Raw genomic sequence first — 24,198 nt, 5'->3', positions numbered from 1 at the left:
TTTTCACTTTTGTGACTGTCGTTTTTTCTTTATTTCACTTTTATAAGTGACGCTTTTGCTTCCTCTTTATTATAGCATGTGTTTCTTTAACTTTCTTTGGCTTTTAGAAGTGTCATTTTCACCTTTTCTTACTGTCACAAGTGTCACTTTTGATTGTTTTCACTCTTGCATGTGTCACACTACTAGAGGTAGCCCTAGTGCATTATTATGTATGAGATGATCACATGTATCATAAAAATATGCACTAGACACTCACCCAAAGCTTAGTGCACTTTCTGGTCACAGTTGGCACTCATGTCGTAACTTGTATTCTAGGTATCACAAAGGGACATTTCAACTGTCGCACTTAGAAATAAGTGTCTCTTTGTTGTTGCTTCAAGGTATGCACATGGATTTTGAGTTTTGTGGCATGTCTTGATGTTATCTGGGTGTGAGATCATCATTTTAGACCTTGTTTATTCTCCTTTGTCTCAGTCATCCCACACTTAGCCATTTTTGGAGCTTTCATTGTCTTTGCGACTTGCTCAATCTTCAACCAACCTTTTTGCCCCTTGGAATTGCGCATTGCGCAATCTCATCTCACAGTAAAGCACCCTTGCCTCCTATAATTGTGCATTGTGAAATCACTATCTCCATGGACTACACATTGTACAATGACAGTGCCCAGTCTCTGCCCCCTCTCTCTCAAAACTGTGCAATCCTCTCTCCGAGTGAGTCTTCCATTTACACTGCATAGTCTCAGTCAATAGTCAGGCCTCACTGTCTCCCTGACCAATGCATATATTCAATCACCTTGCTTGGTCTTCCATGAATTACACATTGTGCAATCACAATGAGCAAGCCTTTCTTACCATCTCACTAAGTTGCTCAATTGCATAGTCCTTTATCTCTTGCCTTCCAGAACTGCAAAATGCGTAATCACAGTGAGCAATCCTTCTCCCTTAGCTCACTGATACCCTCAATTGTGCAATTTTGCTTCCGTGTCCCTCAATTACTGCACACTGTGCAGTCATAGTGACTAGATCCTCACCACTGCCTCCTGAAACTGCACACTACACAATCCATGTGCCTTCTCCTCAATCCTGCACTTTGTCCTTACTCAATTAGCATGCAACATGAAAAGTAATGGACTAGGATATTTTTGGACTACTGTCGTCTTGCAATGCGTGAATCCTATTTGAAGGTACTGGTATCTTGACATGACAAGATGATGCTTGAGGAGGATACCAAGGAGATCATGCAAAAACATACTTGTGAGGCTAAAGATATAAAGAGACTATAAAGTAAGAAAATGAAGGGACACAAGATCATGATGGAAGATTGAGTATCAAAATCACAAGGAAGACCCCATATCATCCAAGATCCGGGGTAGGGGTGAATATGGAATGCATGTAAGACTCATCATGAAGATAAAAGGGAGGTCATCAAGAAGAGTCTGCAAGAGAGCACTTGCAGAGAAGAAGTACCGGAAGAATCGTCATGAAAACATGAAGAAATACAGGACCATGAGAGACATGGAAATTCATGGATGAATTTACAATTGATCTTCTTTCAAGCAAGCTTAGTAGTTAATCTACACCCTAGATAGGAAAACATTGTGTAATCCTAGATGAAAGTCATTGGGAAAATCATGATAACAATGACTGCGCAGTGCCTAAGGTCAGTGACTGTGTAGTTTTTCATGGATGATGACTGCACAATCCTAAAAGAGAGTGCTTGTGCAGTCTCTAGTAATAATGATTGGACAGTTCTCGAAGACAAAGACTACACAGTTCCCATTGACATTCAGTGCACAATTCTAACTTGACAACCCCCTCACTATTAGTTGCAACTGTACCATCATCCCAATGAGTTTTCTTAATTGTTGCTTTTGCTTCCATAAGTGTTGTTTTCACTTTTGTGACTATCGTTTTTGCTTGATTTCACTTTTATAAGTGTTGCTTTTGCTTCCTCTTCATTATAGAATGTGTTGCTTTAACTTTCTTTAGATTTTAGAAGTGTCGTTTTCACCTTTTCTTATTGTCACAAGTGTCACTTTTGATTGTTTTCAGTCTTGCATGTGTCACACTACTACAGGTAGCCCTAGTGCATTCTTATGTATGAGATGATCACATGTATCATAAAAATATGCACTAGACACTCACCTAAAGCTTAGTGCACTTTCTGGTCGCAGTTGACACTCCTGTCGTAACTTGTATTCTAAGTGTCACAAAGTGACATTTCAACTGTCGCACTTAGAAATAAGTGTCGCTTTGTTGTCACTTCAAGGTATGCATGTGGATTTTGAGTTTTGTGGCATGTGTTGATGTTATCTGGGTGTGAGATCATCATTTTAGGGCTTGTTTGTTCTCTCTTGTCTCACTGATCCCACACTTAGCCATTTTTGGAGCTTTCATTGTCTTTGCAACTTGCTCAATATTCAACCAATCTTTCTGCCCCTTGGAACTGCACATTGCACAATCTTATCTCACAGTGAAGCACCCTTGCCTCCTAGAACTGTGCACTGTGTAGTCACTACCTCCATGGACTACACATTGCACAATCAAAGTGCCCAGTCTCTGCCTCCTGTCTCTCAAAACTGTGCAATCCTCTCTCCCAGTGAGTCTTCCACTGTACACTACACAGTCTCAGTCAACAGTCAGGCCTCATTGTCTCCTTGACCTATGCAGCTATACAATCAGCTTTCTTGGTCTTCCCTAAACTACACATTGTGCAATCACAATGAGCATGCCTTTCTTACCGTCTCACTGAGTTGCTCAATTGCGTAGTCCTTTATCTCTTGCATTCCAGAACTGCGAAATGTGTAATCACAATGAGCAAGCCTTCTCCCTTACCTCACTGATACCCTCAATTGTGAAATTTTTCTTCCTTGTCCCTCAATTACTACACACTGTGCAGTCATAGTGACTAGACCCTCACCACTACCTCCTTAAACTGCACATTGCACAATCCATGTGCCTTCTCCTCAATCGTGCACTTTGTCCTTACTCAATTAACATGCAGCATGAAATGTAATGGGCTAGGAGATTTTTGGACTAATGTCATCTTGTAATGTGTGAATCCTATTTGCAGGTACTGGTATCTTGACATGACAGGATGATGCTTGGGGAGGATGCTAAGGAGATCATGCAAAAACATACTTGTGAGGCTAAAGAGATAAAGAGACTATAAAGTAAGAAAATGAAGGGACACAAGATCATGATGGAAGATTGAGTATCAAAATCACAAGGAAGACTCCACATCAACCAAGCTCCAGGGCAAGGGTGAATATGGAATGCATGCAAGACTTATCATGAAGATACAAGGGAGGTCATCAAGAAGAGTTTGCAAGAGAGCACTTGCAGAGAAGAAGTACCGGAAGAACCGTCATGAAAACATGAAGAAATCCAGGACCATGAGAGACATGGAAACTCATGGATGCATTTACAAGTGATCTTCTTTCAAGCAAGATTAGTATTCAATCTACACCCTAGATAGGAAAACACTATGTAATCCTAGATGAAAGTCATTGGGAAAATCATGATAACAATGACTACACAGTGCTTAAGGTCAGTGACTGCGTAGTTTTTCACGGATGACGATTGCACAATCCTAAAAGACAGTGCTTGTGCAGTCTCTGGTGATAATGATTGCAGAGTTCTTGGAGACAAAGACTACACAGTTCCCGTGTACATTCTAGTGCACAATTCTAACTTGACAACCCTCTCACTATTAGTTGCAACTATACCATCATCCCAATGAGTTTTCTCAATTGTCGATTTTGCATGCTTTTGCTTCCATAAGTGTTGTTTTCACTTTTGTGACTGTTGTTTTTGCTTGATTTCACTTTTATAAGTGACAGTTTTGCTTCCTCTTCATTATAACATGTGTTTCTTTAACTTTCTTTAGCTTTTAGAAGTGTCATTTTCACCTTTTCTTACCGTCACAAGTGTCACTTTTGATTGTTTTTACTCTTGCATGTGCACACTACTAGAGGTAGCCCTAGTGCATTCTTCTGTATGAGATGATCACATGTATCATAAAAATATGCACTAGACACTCACCCAAACCTTAGTGCACTTTCTGGTCACAGTTAGCTCTCGTTTCATAACTTGTATTCTAAGTATCACAAAGCGACATTTCAACTGTCGCACTTAGAAATAAGTGTCTCTTTGTTGTCGCTTCAAGGTATGCACATGGATTTTGAGTTTTGTGGCATGTGTTGATGTTATTTGGGTGTGAGATCACCAGTTTAGAGCTTGTTTGTTCTCTCTTGTCTCATTGATCCCACACATAGCCATTTTTGGAGCTTTCATTGTCTTTGCAACTTGCTCAATCTTCAACCAACCTTTTTGCCCCTTCGAATTGCACATTGCACAATCTCATCTCACTGTAAGGCACCTTTGCCTCCTAGAATTGTGCACTATGTAGTCACTACCTCCATGGACTACACATTGCCCAATCACAGTGCCCAGTCTCTGCCTCCTGTCTCTCAAAACTGTGCAATCCTCTCTCCGAGTGATTCTTCCACTGTACACTGCGCAGTCTCAGTCAACAGTCAGGCCTCACTGTCTCCCTAACCTATGAAGCTATTCAATCACCTTGCTTGGTCTTCCTTGAACTACACATTGTGCAATCACAATGAGCAAGACTTTCCTACCATCTCACTGAGTTTCTCAATTGCGTAGTCCTTTATCTCTTGCCTTCCATAACTGCGAAATGCGTAATCACAATGAGCAATCCTTCTCCCTTACCTCACTAATAGCCTCAATTGTGAAATTTTGCTTCCTTGTCCCTCAATTACTGCACTCTATGCTGTAATAGTGACCAAACCCTCACCACTGCCTCCTGAAGCTGCACACTGCACAATCCATGTGCCTTCTCCTCAATCCTGCACTTTGTCCTTACTCAATTAGCATGCAACATGAAATGTAACGGACTAGGAGATTTTTGGACTAATGTCATCTTGCAATGTGTGAATCCTATTTGCAGGTACTGGTATCTTGATATTATAGGATGATGCTCGAGGAGGATGCCAAGGAGATCATGCAAATACATACTTGTGAGGCTAAAGAATAAAGAGACTATAAAGTAATAAAATGAAGGGACACAAGATCATGATGGAAGATTGAGTATCAAAATCCCAAGGAAGACTCCATATCATCCAAGTTTCGGGGCAGGGGTGAATATGGAATGCATGCAAGACTTATCATGAAGATACAAGGTAGGTCATCAAGAAGAGTCTGCAAGAGAGCACTTGTAGAGAAGAAGTATCAGAATAACCGTCATGAAAACATGAAGAAATCCAGGACCATGAGAGACATGGAAACTCATGTTGACTTGGAAGGTTACGACACTCATCTAGAACATTTGGAGGGTGAATATGAAGGACAAGCAAAGATCCATCATCAAGAAGTCAAATTCATAGCAGAAAGGAGAAAGGTTTGGCCTAGATATAACATAGTGAATTTCCATGTCATCAATGCCAATTCATGGCTTGTCCAAGTGTCATCATAGAGTCATATGTGTCAATATATCTTGCCACATAATTTATGGAATTTAATTATTGTATTTTTCAATAATGAGGAAATGTAAAGTGTGTGGAGGACCAAGGATCCCACATGGAATATGAAGTGTCACTAGAAGGTTTTAAAGTCATGTAGAAGCCTAAAGGTCACATAAGAATTTTAAAATTCATAGTAGAAGATCAAGAATCATGAGGAAGGTCAAGATTCACATGGGATGTGGATAGTGATGCAGAAGCATTCAACTCAGCAATATCATTGTATTTTAGTAGACATAGGGGGTCTTCTGTTTTCAAGGAAGTTGGTTTCCTATGTATCAAATTAATGTAATTATTAAGGTTTTGAGTAATTTTAATGAGAGATATTAAGAATAGGATTAATTAAGTATTGTGAGGCATATTTGTAAATGTTCTCGAATGTTGGAGAACATGAGAGAATTAGGATAGTTGAGAGATTGAGAGATTTGAGAATTAATTGTAAAGCTTAGATTAGGAATTAGTTGATGATTTTGTGGATTAGAGAGGATCCTTAGAGATAAAGAAGAGATTTTAGGATTTTGTTGAGAAGGTTATGGATCTAAACCAGGAATTGGTTATAGAATCCTTTTGTATAAATGTAAGCCTAAAAGGCATAGAAAAGGGTTAGCTAGCTAGGAATTAGTTCGAGAGTTAGATAGGTTTGATTGTAAGCCTACAGGCATATAGGAAAGGAAAAGGCCACTGATAAGAAAATCAGGCCAGAGAGAGACAGAGACTCATGATGTAATTATTTGTTTATATATACACAAAGATTTCGATTCCTGAGTGTGTGATGTGTGTTGATTGATGGAATTATAGATTGTGTGTGAATTAGAAGTAATTTTGCATAACATAGGGTTGCAGGTGTGCAGAACCAGAGATCAAGTGCAGGAAAGAGTGTATCGGGTTTACACGCAGACAGTGTTGGAGGAAAACTTTAACGTTACAGTGAAGGTATACTGTAAGGTTCTTTAAACCTAAGAAGTTATGTAGCGGAAGCATAAAAGAGCGAAGGAATAAAGAACGAAGTTGAAGATCAGATCAGAATAGTTGAAGACTGGAAGGCGAAATCACATACACAGGCAGAAACCCGAACAAATGGACTATTACACAGTAAAGAACAAAAGAACGTAGCAGCGGAGCATAGTCATTGGATCAATCAGATCAATGAATGAAAGCGAAGGAGATAGACGGCCAGGATTAAATCGCGTAGAATAAAGTTAAGAATTGAGTGGCGGAGATTAAGCCACGTGTCAGCAGAAGGACGAAGCGGTCTTGAAAAGACGGAAGTGTTTTCTCGCGCGGCCTCAAATCCGTAAGCGGTAATAATAAAATGGATCTGAGAAAATTATAGACTATGATCTAATCCAATTGAAGTCTGAATAGATCACAGTCGTTCGTTTAATGGCGATCGGACGAATATCGCATGGTTAAAGTGCACGGGGTTTAAATTGAAAACTGGACATGATGAGGATATGTGCAACGAGATTAAAACCATGTTGAAATTCGACCATCAGGACCGTTCGTTGGTTGACTGATCGGACAGTAATCGCGCGCGAATAAGTGCGTGGTTTAGTTTTTCAAGCGGACCCGATATGTTATTAAGACGGGTTAATTTTATTTGAGTTCCGACAGGAAAAGGATTAAAGTTGGAGATCGTGCGATAGCCGTTGATTTGAAGGAATGAAATCGACGGTGGAGGTTGAATGCGATCAGGAGAGCCTCAATATGTGTGCAAAGGTCGTGAAATGGCGGAAAGGTAAGGTTAAGTGAGGTTTATGGTATATTTCTATTATATGAGAATTATAATAGAAATGAGCGAGTTCAATGTATAGGGGTTAAGTTGAGTTAACCAAAGTCTAAGACGTGGTATGGTGAATATGTGCCGGTAAATAGACTTAACCAAAGCTTATGGAAGGTTATGAAGGGTTGTGCTCGAAGGTTTATTAAAATCTAACCTTGAGTGTGTTTATGAAATATTTATGCTTAAGACTTAAACTTTGATAAAGTGTGTTTTCGTATGATGAAACGATCCCGCTTAAGCATTTAATTAAGGGGCCTTAAACCTTGATGTAAGAGAATTTTCTCTAAGTATGGAATTTTAGAATTCCTGCGACATGCATATGACATGCAATTGAATTATTGCATAATGTGGGTATTGTCAGCTTAGGCTGGCATCATTTGGTATCAAAACAGAAAAAAGAAATTCTGCGTGAAAATTTCTTTGAGAAAAATTTAGAACAGAATTATGTTTTGAAGATGTGTATACAGGTGAATGGTGATGAAAGCAGGCAAGAGGAGATTAGATTTTAAATCTGACAAGCAGTAGGCACACAGAGATAAAGTGTAGCAAAATTGCATATTCAAAAGAAATAGAGAACAATCCATTAAAAGTGCAGGATAATGGTAGAACAAGATCATGCAGAGGTCTTGAAGATAGAAGTTGAGAAGATTGCATCAACCTAGAGCAAGGAGTGCTCAATTGGTTTCAGAGGAAAGAACAAGAGAGATGCCAAAAGAGTGAGCCCAGAGGAGAGAAGCTTAGTGAGGCATATGTAGCAAGAAGGAGACTTGTTACTGCAGAGGTATTATTGCAACTCACAGGAAGATCATAAAGGAAATTCCACAAAGGATGTGAGTAGAACTGCTAAGGGATGAAGGAAGCTGATATGAGTTTCCGAATGAAAGAAGAATGTGGCAGAACCTTGAATAATTCTTACAGAGGTTGGATAAAGAGGACATTTGTGTTCTTAAAAGGTGCAGATGAGTTGAAGCCTAGAAGGAGCAGAGAGAAGTGCTCAAAGAGGTTCCAGAGATAGAGAACCAAGTACAAAGGAAAGCTTGGTGAGGTAAGTGGCAATAGGGAGGACTTGCTGTTGCAGAGGCTTTAATGCAGCTCATAGTAAGTGAGTGAGGAACTCATGAAGATAGAGATGACTACTAATAGTCATAACAGAGGTAACAGAGGTTCTGAGGAAGACCACAACAGAAGAAAAGTGAAGAAGGAGGATGCCAAGGCAAATGGAAAGAGAATGAGTCAAGAGGAGCTTGATAAGGAGATTGCAAAGTTAAAAGAACAACTCAATGCATTAAGGATGCTACTAGAGGAAAGCCAAAGACAAGGTTGGGTCTTGAGGAAAAAGGCAGTGAAGTGGCATAAGTTACAGAGAAGGCTACAAGAAAAGAGAAATCAGCAGGTGAATATGTAGTTAGCAGAAGAGCTGAAGAAGCTTGAACAGATAATGAGTGTTCAATTAAGATCTGAAGAACTTAGAGGATCTGACTTGGAATGGAAGTTTCTATTTGTGAAGCAGAACACGGGGAAGTTCTGGGTGAAGATGAAGAATGGATATCAGTGAACTATTGGGGTAGTTCAAAACAACATGAGGAAATGTGGACAAAGGTAGCAAAAGAAGCTATAAAGCCTTATACTTTTGAATCTAATAGTTTTGGTGTGTTTGCAGGTTTTACAGAGGATTGACAGTCTTATGAAGCTGTCATAAAAAATTGATAAAAGTCACTAGAGTTTAGAGGAGAACTTGGATCAGCATATTGATGTGCTGATAGAGGATGAAGAGTACTTTTCAGAAGATAAGTATTCTAGAGCAGAGTATGATGGAGAATGCCTCTTGAATGAGGAAAATATTGAATTGTTTCAACAGAAGAAAATTATTGATGAATTGTTATTTGGAGCTATTACAAAACAAGGACAATTCCTTGTGGAAGAAGGAGATGGAGGTCAGCCTGAAGAGCTGATATGTGAAACATTAGTTGAGGCTGTTGAGCCTTATATTTTTCAAACTGACAATTATTGTGTAAACACAAGGATTATAAGTGTTGAACAGGAACTTATTTCTGTAAAGATGAATGAGACAAAATTGTCTATGGAAGACAATCCAATTGAATCATTGGGCAATAGTGACCATGTAAAGGATGAAGCTGGAAATGAAGAGCATGGTGATAAAACACTTGCTAAATTTAAAGAGGAAATTGAATTGCTAGAGAAGTTAGTAGGAGGAAATGGCAATAGAAAAGAAATGGTTACAACAGTACTTGACAGTAGCAGAGAGTCTCTAAAAGACATGGAGATATAAGAGTGTTTTAATTCACAAACCAATAGTTTGTTTGCAGGAACAATGAATAGAATGAATGAGTGTGATGTTGTGATCGAAGAAATTGAACAAAGGTTATTTAGAGATGAAATGGAAGTTCAGAAGCAACAAGGATGTAAGGGTGGTAGTAAGGATCCAACAACTACAAAGTGAAGGTAACTAGCAGAAGATTAAAGGCAAACTTGAAGAAGACACTATGTTAGTTGAAAACATAGTAAAGCATCATCATTCCATCATGATGATAGGCACAATGGAGATAGCTAGGGAACCTGTTGAGGCAGTCAATAAAGAAGAAGGAGTAAACTCTCATTAAAGGATCAGTGAGTGGGAGAAAGAATTGGAGCTACTAGAGAAATCGCTGAAAGCACTAGTAGGGAACCAAGAACCCGAGGAAGATTGCAAAGGATATGTAAGAGAGGAATGGACATAGAAATTGAATTGATGAGAAAAGTGTCTCAAATGGAGAAGACAACAACAACAAAGCAAGGTAGCAACAATAAAAAAATAGCAGCAGATTGTGAGAGCATAGCTAGTGGGGTAATGCAGCATAAAGTGTGGAGACCTGGAGAACAACAACAAATAACAACAACAACCAAAGGCAAACTACAGAACAAAGTTTGCGACCCTGGAGGTTTTCTATAAAATGGGAACACGTGATTAGGAGATCATGAATATTTTCAACCTTGAGAGACTGATGCAGGAGCATTCAGCTCAGTAATGTCATTTGAGTTTAATAGACTTGTGTTTTAAAGGAAGTTGGTTTCCTATGTATCAAATTTATGTAATTAGTAAGGTTTTGAGTAATTTTAATGAGAGATATTAAGAATAGGATTAATTAAGTATTGTGAGGCATATTTGTAAATGTTCTAGAATGTTGGAGAACGTGAGAGAATTAGGATAGTTGAGAGATTTGAGAATTAATTGTAAAGCTTAGATTAGGAATTAGTTGATGATTTTGTGGATTAGATAGGATCCTTAGAGATAAAGAAGAGATTTTAGGATTTTGTTGAGAAGGTTATGGATCTAAAGTAGGAATTGGTTATAGAATTATTTTGTATAAATGTAAGCCTAAAAGGCATAGAAAAGGGTTAGCTAGATAGGAATTAGTTCGAGAGTCAGATAGGTTTGATTGTAAGCCTATGGGCAGTTAGGAAAGAAAAAGGCCACTGATAAGAAAATCAAGCCAGAGAGAGATAAAGACTCATGATGTAATTATTTGTTTATATATACACAGATATTTCGATTCCTGAGTGTGTGATGTGTGTTGATTGATGGAATTATATATTGTGTGTGAATTAAAAGTAATTTTGCATAACATATGGTTGCTGGTGTGCAGAACCAGAGATCAAGTGCAGGAAAGAGTGTATCGGGTTTACACGCAGACAGTGTTGGAGGAAAACTTTAACGTTACAGTGAAGGCATATTGTAAGGTTCTTTAAGCCTAAGAAGTTACGCAGCGGAAGCGTAGAAGAGCGAAGGAATAAAAAATGAAGCTGAAGATCAGATCAAAATAGTTCAAAACCGGAAGGTGAAATCACATACATAGGCAGAAACCCGAACAAATGGACTATTACACAGTAAAGAACAAAAGAACATTGCAGTGGAGCATATTCGTTGGATAAATCAGATCAACGAATGAAAGTGAAGGAGATAGATGACCAGGATTAAATCATGTAGAATAAAGTTAAGAATTGAGCAGCGGAGATTAAGCCACCTGTTAGCAGAAGGATGGAGCAATCTTGAAAAGATGGAAGTGGTTTCTCACGCGGCCTCAAAGTCATAAGAGGTAATAAAAAAACGGACCTGAGAAAATTATAGATTGTGATCTAATTCAGTTGAAGTTTGTATAGATCACAGTCGTCCGTTTAATGGTGATCGGACGGATATCGCGTGGTTAAAGTGCATGGGGTTTAAATTTAAAATCAGACGCGATGAGGATTTGTGAAATGGGATTAAAACCACGTTTAAATCTGACCATCAGGACCGTTCGTTGGTTGACTGATCAGATGATAATCGCGTGTGAATACGTGCGTGGTTTAGTTTTTCGAGAAGACCCGATATGTTGTTAAGACGAGTTAATTTTATTTGAGTTCTGACAGGAAAAGGATTAAAGTTAGAGATCGCGTGATAGTTGTTGATCTGAAGGAATGAAATCGACGGTGGAGTTGAACGCGATAAGGAGAGCCTCGATATGTGTGCAAAGGTCATGAAATGGCGGAAAGGTAAGGTTAAGTGAGGTTTATGGTATATTTCTATTATATGAGAATTATAATAGAAATGAGCGGGTTTAATGTATTAGGGGTTAAGTTGAGTTAACCAAAGTCTAAGACATGGTATGGTGAATATGTGCGAGTAAATAGACTTAACCAAAGCTTATGAAAGGTTGTGAAGGGTTGCACTCAAAGGTTTATTAAAATCTAACCTTGGGTGTGTTTATGAAATATTTCCGCTTAAGACCTAAACTTTGATAAAGTGTGTTTTAGTATGATGAAACTATCTTGCTTAAGCATTTAATTAAGGGGCCTTAAACCTTGATGTAAGATAATTTTGTGTAAGTATGGAATTATAGAATTCCTAGGACAAGTATATGACATGCAATTGAATTATTGCATAATGTGGGTATTGTCAGCTTAGGCTGGAATCAGATAGTCACCTCATTTGTTATAAATACACCCTCATAACTCTCTTGTGAACTACTTTGCAGGTTAACCAATGATTTTTTCCATCCTCTTGTGTGTATCTTTAGGATAGTACTATTACTTTTCTTCTAGAGGCTCACTCTCTCGTTTCCCTTCTGTGAAAGTACAAAATATGCATTGCAATTGCATGCCTCATAATTGTCAACTACTTGCTTGTTTCAAAGATTGTTTGTATAATCTCTTATGTTGATGATTGCAGCTAAGGCAAATTCCTAAGAACAATGATAACCGACCGTATTTCCGTTTGGGGATCCTACTCCAAACGGTGTGAGGTCTAGTTGGCACTTCATATTGATGAAAACCCCTTCTTTGATGGATTTCTAGCACCATCAACACTTTATAAAGGGCTTGTTGCGACTTCTCAATTAGAGGTACATCATAAATATCATCAAAATTGTCATCCTTGGAGCAAAAGTGTCTTCCACAAATCTATTTATACCATAATTCTCCACTATGTTATCGCTATAATCTTCTTCCATAAAGCTCACTTGATTTCCAATATTCACTTCACCTTTTTCAATGTGTACAACATGATTTCTAATATTACTTGGCACATTCCCAAGCATACACCTAGGATACATTGTCTTTAAATTTACAAACAATGAAATGAAATTAGTGTATGTAAAAAAAATCAAATGATAGAAAGCTTTATTAATACAATCAATACAAAAACATATAATTATTAACTACTAGGGTATGATATTCATTTCCCCCTTTAGTGTGCTAAAACCATTATCCAAATGAGATCAGTATCTTGTTTATCATCCATTTCAGTGCTTTCAAAGTGGAAAAAGTGGAGGAATCATGAGCCAACTTTATGAAGGAACGAAATGAAACACAACTTTAAACCATAAACACAGAGATATAGTGAAATTGAAATTCAATGAATAGATAAAAAATATTGAAAATTGTTTACATGCATAATCAAAACAAACTAGCTCGAACAATAGTAGCTTATCTGTAAGAAGAGATGTGATGGCTACATGCATAATAAACTATATTACAATGAGGCTCTGAGGCATTTTTATCATGAAGAAATAATGATCAACCCTAGACATCCAAAAACCTAACCCTAGGAGATGAAGTGCCAAAAGCTTATTGGCCTCGATGGGGTTAGTTGGAATGCCAACTTCACGTGGTCGTAAATTTGGGACATTATCTATATTTGGCATGCACAATATCCCGTTAGAAAGGTCTATCCGTGGACAACAAATTTCAGCTACAAATGATGGACATTTTCCTATTTCCCCAAAAAATCATCTTTTAGGGCCTCAAAATGTCTCGAAAAGTTTAGGACCCAAAAAACTACCAAAAATAGAAAACTGTGCTGAAAAATAGGAAACTTACAGGGAATAGTGTTGGGGGTCCAAGTGGAATAGGTGGGTGGCCACCAATATCGACCTAGATCAATCCTCCCCCCTTAAGAAGCAATGATCCCCATTGCGTTGAGTGCCTCCATGAGATGGGGAAACTTTTGTTAATCTTGGTGCCTGGTGAGCCACTTGCCTTGGTGCAAGTGTTGGTTGGATTTGACAACCTAGTACAACTAAATATTTTGTTGGTGAGTGTTCTTAATCTATGTGTCCATGATTTGATCATTTGTGGTTTGTTCAACGTGTTAACACTCTGTAGTTTTCCTAGGCCGAGGAGAAAAATTGCAGAGGTAACCACAAACCACTTAAGGCTAGAATCTAGCCCTTCTAGCCTGGAGAGGTCTCTCTCTCTCTCTTAGTTTACTCAACAAATGGGATATTAGGCTAGGTAGTAAGCTCAAAGGTTTTTTTTTAGAGATTTGTTGATGAGAAAAGGAGGAAAACCATTGGGCATGGAGTCATGATCAAAATTTGTTTTTTGTCTAGTGAGATGATGGAAAAATAGAGGGTTTCTCAATAGGGGTGAGGTAGGTAGCTTTGGTAGTGATTTTAGATTAAATTTTTGAGGAAGGTGAAGGATAAAAAGTGAAGGACAATCACATTAGAGAATCAAACAATAGATGAATTCTAAAATTTTGTTCTAAAGATGAAAACATTTATAACTTGGCAAACTGACCAGAGCATCATTAAGGGTGAATTCTAAATCAATCATCTAGTTTTTTCCAAGAAATAAATATGTACATAAAAGGGATGAAAAACACATAAGATAACTCACAATTCAAAGGAGCACAAGCCACCAAAATTTTGACACAAGAATCCCTGCAAATCACATGTTATTCCATTCATTCACTGGCAAAAGTCTTCAAAATTACAGTGTACAAAAGGTCTTTTCTCGAAACAAAACCAACATATCCTTTAAAATACATTTTTTTTTTTTTTTGAAAGAGTCGGTTGCTATGTATTGCATTCTGAAAAAAACGAGGGTCTGAATCCCTCTTTGTACATAAAGTTCGCAGATTGAGAGGAAACAAGGGGTTTACAAAATGAGGCTGCCCCCTTGATCCTTAGGCTACTTTTCTCCTTACTACTACTAGAGATGTTGCTGGTATAGATTCTGATGAAAGAAGATAACAAAAAGATGCATTTGGTTTTCATTCAATCGATCATTATGTGTTGAATGTGTCTCGCTGTTGATTCTTCTGGATTCTCATCTTTGGTTCCTTGATTTGCGCTGGATGAGCTAGTGGCGTTGGGGTGCTTATCCATCCAAGATTTCAGAGTGGCGAGCGATTCTTCAACATGGCCACATCGATTTGAAAGCTGCTCGAATTGATCTCGGAGAGATGAGACCCTGTGCATGAAGAGCTGAATTTCTGCTTTGTATTTCTCCGTGTTGATGCGGTCTTGTTCAAATAGTCTTCTACTGTGCTCATCTAGACGCCGGTCATGCTCTTCTAGCCTTGCTGCAAGAATACCCTGTTTTTCCTCAATCAGAGACTGTTGGGTCCTTATTTCTTCCAGCTCGAATTGAAGGTCTGCGCAGTGCAGACAGTCCTCATTGCGTGCCATTAAATGGAGGATGCAAAAAAGGAAGAGGCCCCAGAAGGCAGTTAAGGATTTGAAGATTTTGTAAATATAATGCGGACGGGTTTGAGGGGCACTATCAAAGGATACAGGAGATCCCACTTTCTGAGCGCCAAAGGAGAAATATAAGTGGACCCTGATGATGGCGCACAAGCAAGAAGGGGGAGTACTGAAGAAGGGGGAGAAAGAAACAGAGGGGAGCTTGCTGTAGGTGCAAGATTGACGATTTAAAAGCGACCAGCGGAGGTAATGGAAAGAGGGCAGAGAGTGAAGAAGGGTTAGAGCAGCAATACTGGCCTCCCCACAGATTCTACTCCTGTAAAACACCACGACTGAGATTAGAAGAGAAATAAACAAGATAGAAAATAGCAATACCGATGACTGATCTTTTCTTCTCCCCTGGACGAGAGCGCCTTCATCAAACCAATGAATCTGCTCTTGCGCAAAGCAGTGAATGACAATGCTTTTCTTTCCTCTGCCCGTATTTATGGATTGAAACCTGCTGTAGCCTGAGTGTATTACTGTAGGCGGATCCTTTGTGGCAGTTAGATATTCTCCTAAATCCCGATGGCGATCTGCTGGAGCAGCGTAATCGATCTTCCGGCCTTCACTGAATTGATTGGTTTTCCTTGGGATGCAAGTTATTCTTTGAGTCGATGCTTGGATGAGACTACTGATGCATTCCAAGCTCTCTGTCAAGTGTCCTGGTGCTGATGAAGCTAAGCCCGTCGCACGCTTGGTGGATCTGCGAGCCTGGGCAAAGTCAGGATTTGCCTGAATCATGGCAGAGGCTGGAAGGTGTCTCTGTTATTGTGCCTCATCACACCTTCCGGTTTTCCGACTGCGTTATTCGCATGTTTGTCAGCTTCCCCATTGAGCGTGCGAAGGATATGGTAGAAGCTGATTTTTTCAAAGTGCTTGAGAAGTAGATTGATTCGTTGGAGATGTTGCTGAAGGTTGCTGTTTGGTGATCTTTGGTTGTGGTTCATGAGGCCAATAATGATAGAGGAGTCTCCAATGACTAAAGCTTTTTTAATCCCCAGATTTTTCAATTGCAACAACCCTTGATAGAGAGCTAAGGCCTCTGCGTTATTATTAGATTTTTTTCCCAGACTCCATTCGTAATTGCTGATTTCTTCTCCTATTTCATCTATAATAATTCCTCCCGCGCCTGCTGGTCCTGGGTTGGACTTGGAGGCGCCATCAAAGAATAAAATCGGGCAGTTGTTACTCTGAATCCATTTCTTGAATTCCTGGGTTGGAAGTCTGATATCCCACTTCTTGGTCTGGTCATGATGCTGTCTGTTAGTTCTCTGAATACTCTGTTGATGTCCTGGCCGGCCAAGAATATGCCTAATAAAAGACCTCTCCTCAACTGAGTAATCTGCTGCTTTGACTGTCCCTGAGTGTTTTGCTGCAATTGTCTCCTGTGCCAAAAGATGGGCCTTGTTGCATGTCTTCCATACATTACCCTCTTTGTTTTGGAAGATTTTTTTATTTCTTGTAAGCCAGATTTTCCATAAGAGATTGTGAGGAATGATATCCCAAGTTCTTTTGACAATCTTGCTCCTTTTATCCTTCCATGGACAGCTCCTTCTCCAATCTTGAATTGCCTCTGCAATGTTCTGGTGAGATTGCCATGTTATATTTCCCAAATTGGACATATTGATCCAGCAATTCTTCGCGAAGGGACAATCAAGGAAAAGATGGCGGATGGTTTCTTCTGCTGAGCAGCAGTTAGGACAAATAGAAGGTCCATATATCCCTCGCTTTCTTAAATTTTCAGAAGTGAGGATTTTGCCTTTTAACAGCAACCATATGAAGAATTTGACCTTGGGGATGGCCTCTGATTTCCATATTGTTCTCCAATGATTCCAGATAGGAATTTGATAAGTGCTGTTGCAGATGAATTGATAGCCGGACTTGATGGTGTAGCTTGAGCCCGTGGGGTCCCATCTAAATCCATCTGCTGTGCCTTTTTTAATGGGGGCTCTGTTCTGAAGGTTTTTTTGAAAAGCTTGGAAACTTAATTCTAAGTTTGGGGGGATAACTGGAAAATCCCAGCTAGTCCAGGCTCCTGTGTCAACATCCCATTTTGAAATTTGATCAAGCCTCTGAATGCCTTTGCTATTAAGATGGAGGATGAAGGGAATGGCTTCTTCAACTGTGTTTAGAGGTTGGAAACCCATTATCTTGTCGGTGGCATAATTAATGCTGGTCCCTCCCCCCGGGATCTTTGAGATGTTTTGTTTGAGAATGGGAAGTGCTTTCTTACAAAGGTGCCAGATTTTAGTAGAATTTCTACTGGGAATATCAGAATCAAGGAGTCTTTGCCTGTTGTCAGAGAGATATTTGCATTCAATGACCTGTTTCCACCAAGCTTTTGGATCATTGATTAATCTCCAAGCCATTTTGATCCCGAAAGCAAGGTTAAGAATTTTAGGGGCTCTAATTCCCAGTCCACCTCTATCTTGGGATTGAATTACGCTTTTCCAATTTACCAAATTGAATCTATTTTTTTCTTTTTTCCCTCCTTGCCATAAAAAGTTGCGGAGGGCAGTTTCCAGCTTATAGTGAAAAGAGACAGGAGCTTGATAAAGAGTGAAGCGGTATAGTGGTAAGGAGGAGATACCTGATTTGAGCAAAATTAATCTGCCTGCTGGGTTAAGCCATTGAGTTCCCCATTGCTGTACCTTCCTTTTGACTTTGTCTATTATTTCATTCCAGGTAGTGGCTTTTAGAGAGCCCATGGTGACCGGCATCCCAAGGTAGGTGAAGTGGTCCCAGGTTGCTTTGTAGGCTACTCCAAAAATATTGGCTATGCTGTGAGCTGTTTGATTGGAGATATTCCATCCATAGATGCAACTTTTATGGAAGTTGACCTCTCCTCCTGAGCACTCCATGAATTGGTCCAGAAGGATTTTGAAACGCCTTGCTATAGTAGTGGATGCCCCTCCAATGAGCAGAGTGTCATCAGCAAATTGAGAGTGGTTGATATTCTTCACTCCATTTCCAAACTTGATACCAGAGATGAGGCCGACTCTTCTGTTGTGATCCAGGGCGCTGCTAAAGGATTCCGCCATCAAGATGAAAAGATAGGGAGAAAGGGGGCAACCTTGCCTTAACCCTCTTGAGGATTGAAATGCTTCACAAGGGCGTCCATTTATGAGAGGCGAAATCCAAGGGCCAGAGATGCAAGCTGCAATGGTGCTGATGAAGTCAGAGTTGAATCCCATTTTTCTCAATACAGCAAACAAGAAGGAGTGTCGTACTCGGTCAAATGCATTGGCTAAGTCAAGCTTAAGAACGAAACCTTTCTCCTGCCTTGAAGTGCTGGAGTGAATAGCTTCTTGGACCAAGGTGATGGTGTCATGAATTTGCCTGTTGGACATAAAGCCTCCTTGATTTTCGGATATAAGGGAAGGGAGAAGGGGTTGGAGTCTGGCTGCTATGATTTTTGCAAAGATCTTATATGAAGTATTACACAATGAAATAGGTCGAAATCTGGAGAAAGAAGTGGGGCGATTTTCTTTAGGGATGAGGGCAAGGAAAGTTGAGTTTGTGAAGCCCCCCATCTTCTTTTTCCTTTGGATTCCATTCATCATTTTAACAAGGTCTTTTTTTATCAAATGCCAATGGTCCCTGTAAAAATTTATTGGGAATCCATCTGGACCTGGAGACTTATCTGGTTGTAAAGTCCAGATGGCTTTTCTGATTTCCTCCTCTGTTATTTCACTGTTTAAGCTGTCATTCTCCTCAAGAGATATTTTCCCCGGTAGATGCTTAAGGAGCTTTGAATAATCAGCATCTCCTTGGTTTTCCGTGAGGAGACATTTGTAATGGAGGAAGGCAGCTCGTTTGATGGATTCTTGATCATTATGCTGGCTGCCTTGGCTATCAGTTATCGTGTTTACATTATTCCTTGTTTTTTTGACTGTGGCCTGCTTATGGAAGTAGGCCGTATTTTTATCGCCCTCCTTCAGCCATACTTCTCTTGATTTGATTCTCCACTTGATCTCTTCCGCTCTCTTGATTTGAATTAGCTGGCCCTGAACTTCCCTTTCTTGGTTTTTCAGTTGATGGGTGAATCCGTGGTCCTCTATTTGCTTATGAATCTCTTCCAAGTTCTGCTGTATTTTTTCCCTTATTTTTTCTGGCTCTTGATAGCTGATTTTTGCCCAATCCTTTAGAGCTCTCCTTATGTTTCGAAGTTTTGTTTCCCAAATATAGCTTGGGGAGCCCTCAACGTGTTGCTTCCAGGTTGCGTCTATGATAGCCTCGGCCTCAGCGTTGTCTTTCCACAGAGGATTGTATCTGAATGGTATTGGACCCAAATGAGAATGGGAGTCCAGCGTTAAAATAATGGGGAAGTGATCTGAGGCTGTGGTACTGAGAATTTTGGTGTGGCCTGCAGCAAAGGAAGAGAGGAGGGAGACATTAACCAAAATCCTGTCCAATCTTTCCATAATGTTGCCTGGCCCCAACCTTCTGTTGTTCCAAGTGTATTTCCTGTTTTTTGGAATGATATCCATCAGCTCATGGTCGGACATTATCATTTCCATTTGCCTTCTGAAGGGATCGGTGGTGAAGATGCCCCCTCTTTTCTCATTCGCATGGAGGATTAAATTGAAGTCTCCAGCAAGAATTACATTTGAGTTCTGCTCATTGTCTATTTCTTCCTTCAGTTCCTTCCAACATTGTTCCTTTTCCCTGTAATGATTGGGGATATAGACATTATAAATGATAAGATCACAGCTCTCTTCCTTGTTACTAAGGTTGGTTCTAACCCAATTTTGATTGAGGACGAAGGAATTGCAGTCCCAGAACTGCTTGTTCCACATAGTTGTAATTCCTCCAGAAGCTCCTCTGGAGTTGCTACTGGCCCCTGAGAAGTTTTTGTGGGCATCTATAATTATTTGCATTTCGCTCTGACTTTGCTTGGTTTCCTGTATCAGGACAATTTCTGGTCTTTCTGTTTGAAGAAGATCTCGTAGGGCAGCTGATTTGGAGGGGTGCCCCATACCCCTGCTGTTCCATGATAAAAGCTTCATCATGAGGCATTTGAGCGAGGAGGTGCTCGCCTCTCATAATCTTTACCTACTGTTTCTTTTTCTTGTGAACCTGTAATGAAGGATTCCATAGGGGTTTGAATCCCTAGGGCTATGTCCTTTTGTGTGCTTTCTTCCCGATGTTGCTTGGCTGACTTTCTTCCTGGTCCCGGTTTCTTATGAATATCGCTGGAGGCGCCAAAGTCTTTGGAAGAGCTTCTGGTGGTTCTGGGGGGGGGAGGATCTATGGAGGGCTGAGAGGGGGTCGAAGAAATCAAGGGAGGTTCGATCAGAGAAGGCTGGTCAGACTGAGGGTCATCAGAGGATAAAATAAAGAAAGGGTTGGAGGAGGAGGGGAAAGAAGATTCAAGGGAGGGTCCAGGAGGATTTGGAGAGGGAGAGGTGGGGCGGGGGGAGGAAGAGCCCGGATGTTCAGAAGGTGGATCTTGCTTTGGTTGAGGTGCTGCTTTCTTTTTTTTCACAGTTTCCCACTGTTCTGCTTGGTCCTCAGCTTCAAGATTAGTAATTTTAGAGCATCTATTAGCAAAGTGGCCGTATTCATGACATACCTTACATTTGAAGGGTATTTGCTCGTAGTCCAGCTGCTGTATGTAGCTCCAGTCATCCACCTTCAGCTTGATGGCTTCTGGCAGGCCTTTTCCAAGGTCCACTTCTACGCAAATCCTTGCACAGGCTTGCATGTTATCTTTAGGCTCGCTTCTGTCAATGTACTTGCCTACAGCATTCCCTATTGCCTTTACCGAATCGTCTCCCCAGCAATGCAGAGGGAGGTGGGGAAGACGGACCCAAACCGGTACCGCATTAGGAATATCGAGTTCAGGGTCAAAGTCAGGAGTCCATTTGTTCAGATATAACCCTCGAGAATCCATGAAATAGGGCCCGTTCCTGAATATCAGATCCTTGTCTGCCTTGGTTTCAAAGTGAAAAGTATAGTAACCTTTGCCACAAAATCGAATCGAGATCTTTCCTTGTGTTTTATCAGACCAGTTCCTTTCCACCCATCTCTGGACTGTCTTTGGTGAAGGCCATAAGCCTGTGAACTGCCCTATGAGCCCTTTTTCTGCTAAGGATAACGCTGCCATTCGAGGGAGAGAAGGAGGTAACTGAACTTCTTGGAGTGTATCAAGTTTCTTGACAAATTTTGATGTTGTTGGTTTCGGACGGACGGGGGGCAGAGATTTTACCAAATCAGAGAAAGCTTTCTCTGCATCCCCCAGAGATGGATCAGAATGGGCCATGGCGGAGGCCAGGCCCCAAGACAGGCCTCGCGGCCCAGGCCGAGGCGAAGCTGCAACTGCTCCCGAGTCTTCAATCCCGCTCCAGCTCCGCGCGCGCTTCCTTCAGGTTTTTGTTTGATACCATATCCTTTAAAATACATTTGATATCTGTATATATCCTTAATTATTCGATCCCCTACTCTAGCTGGTCAAATTCATTGACCAAAACTAACTTTTACCTAGATACATTCAAAAACTAGTGCATATACTGAAATATGGGAATTGTTTTTCTTACAACGAATCCTAATTTAATACATCATTGACTTAGGTTTTGCACATATAGGTTCTTCACTTGCCTATGCAGAGGCAAAGTCCATTTTAGCTTCTTTTTTTCCCTTTGAAGAGAAAGCAAAGCAACTTCCACATCTTTAAACAAGGCCATCTTATCCCTATGGTCTTTTTCTTTAAGTTGATCCACTTGATGTTGCATACCTTCAGGCTACTCTAGTAGTTTCTCATATTCCTTTTGTTCATAAAAAACCACAGGCTGCACAATTTACTATTCTTGCTTCTGTACCTTGGCAATATATCTAGTCTTAGGTCTCCATGAAAACTGAATTTGCTCTTTCATCTTCTCAACATCAAGCACTACTTTACCCTTTCCTTTGGCATCAGATGTCACTATTTCTTGAGACACTTTAGTTCTAAGCTCCATGTTTTCCTGCTGCAAATAAGCTATAGTCACTTGTGCCTTGTCTAACCGATCTTTTAATTCCTTACTTTGCTGGTATTTTTCAACTTGCTGCTTGAGCTCAACAATTTCATCTTCGACTTCCCTTCATCTTCCTTCTCTTCTTGCACTGTTTTCTCTTCTTGGATTTGTAGCTTTATGGATGAGGATCCTATAACCCTGGTTGTTGGTATGTTTGTTGATGCCAACCTAAGCTGACTTTACCCACAGTATTCATATAAATTGCATAATCTATTATGTCCTAGGAATTTTAATTTCCCTGTCTAGTCAAACCTTCACAAATTAAGGCTTTAGGCTTCTTAGTTAAACTTCATGTAGAAATGTTTCATGTGATTAACCCAAAGTCTAAACTTTAATTAACCTTTCCAGTAGAACCTTATACACCCTTCCTAAATATTTAATAACTATTTAATCGCGCATGTATTAACCATAACCTCTTAACTCTGGTCTCGACTTAACTCCACGTTAACCACACCATGGTCTCAGACTTGGTTAAACTTGACTTAACCTTTTAATTAATTAATCCAGCTTTGTTTCTATTATAACTCTCCTATAATAGAAATATACCATAAACCATTTAACCTTACTTTTCTGCCTTTCCATGACCTTTGCACATTTACCGATGCTCACCTTATCGCGTTCAACCTCCACCATTGATTTCACTCCACCAAATCAATGGCTATCGCGCGATCTCCATTCATCCTCCAGAACTCAAACAAAATTAACTTGCATTGATAAACACATCGGGTCCACTCAAAATATTAACCTACACGCACATTTCCATGCGATTATCGTTCGATCCGTCAACCCATGGACAGTCCTGATCATTGGAACTCAACGAAGATTTAACCCCACTATATAAACTCTCATCGGGTCTGATTTCCAAATTAAACCCCATGCTTGTTTGCACGTGATATGTGTCCGATCACCCTTTCAACGGACAGTCTGATCACCTCCAGACTTCAACTAGATTAAGTTATCATTCATAACTTCATCGGGTCCATTTTTCAATTACCGCTTACGGTTTTGAGGCCGTGCGAAAACTAATTTTGCCTACGAAAACTGCTCTGTCCTTTTGCCAACACGTGGCTTAATCTCTGCTGCTCATCTTCTTGACTCCATTCTACGCAACTTAATCCTGGCCACTTATTGCAAACAATCTCGTCCGTTAATCTAGTTGATCCAATGGTTCCTGTGCACGTTTACTTCATTCCTTTGTGCCTTTACTTTCTTTACATTTACATGGTTCGTCAAGGTTCTTCTATGGTTTGAGTTCCTCCAGGGTTTTTGGTCTTTGGTTGTTCTGCAACACAAATCCCTCTTGGACTTACTTCTCGTACTCTTAAACATTGTTACTCCTGAATTTCACATTGATCCTTCAATCGGATTCAACGATCCGACACGATCCTTCATCCTCACTTCTTCTCTTTGTTTTTCTTGAACTCCACCTGCATACATATACTATGCAAAAACTCTAATTCACACACAATTTATCATTCGATTACTCAATCCACACTTACACAATTCAGGAATCGAATTCTCTGTATTGATAAATAAATATTTACATAAAGAGTCTCTTTCTCTGGCCTAATTTTCTAATCAGTGGCCTCTATTTTCCTACCTGCGCATAAGCTTACAGTCAAACCTATCTAACTCTCGAACTAATTCCTAGTTAGCTAACCCCTAACTAGCTAACCCCTTTCTATGCCTTATGCTTACATTTATACAAAAGGATTTTATAACCAATTCCTGGTTTAGATCCATAAGTTTCTCAACAAAATCCTAAAATCTCTTCTTTATCCCTAAAGCTTCTCCCTAGTTCCTCAAATCATGAAACCAACTCCTAATCTAAGATTTACAACTGATTCCCAA

At 39.9% G+C, this 24,198-nt stretch overlaps 1 protein-coding gene across 1 annotated transcript; it reads right to left on the bottom strand.

The window, feature by feature from the left end:
- Positions 1-16,068: 16,068 nt before the first annotated feature.
- Positions 16,069-21,596, bottom strand: LOC149251542 (uncharacterized). Its single transcript, XM_089453918.1, has 2 exons — positions 20,967-21,596; positions 16,069-20,235 (listed from the first exon to the last, which is right to left on the bottom strand). The coding sequence occupies exons 1-2, from the start codon at positions 21,594-21,596 to the stop codon at positions 16,069-16,071; spliced, it is 4,797 nt and encodes a 1,598-aa protein (XP_089310044.1).
- Between the last annotated feature and the right edge of the window lie 2,602 nt (positions 21,597-24,198).

The sequence above is a fragment of the Pinus tabuliformis genome, chromosome 7 (assembly GCF_031772625.1).
Source record: "Pinus tabuliformis cultivar Carrire ecotype Pingquan chromosome 7, CPIR1, whole genome shotgun sequence".
NCBI classification, from domain to species: domain Eukaryota; kingdom Viridiplantae; phylum Streptophyta; class Pinopsida; order Pinales; family Pinaceae; genus Pinus; species Pinus tabuliformis.
This window is presented reverse-complemented; position numbering and strand designations above follow the sequence as displayed.

Excerpts from the sequence above, each read along its gene's own strand:
- LOC149251542 (XM_089453918.1), bottom strand. The coding sequence starts at position 21,596 with ATGGCCCATTCTGATCCATCTCTGGGGGATGCAGAGAAAGCTTTCTCT. Across the intron at positions 20,236-20,966 it reads CAGAAGCCATCAAGCTGAAG|GAAACCAAGCAAAGTCAGAG; the intron begins GTGGATGACTGG and ends GTCCTGATACAG.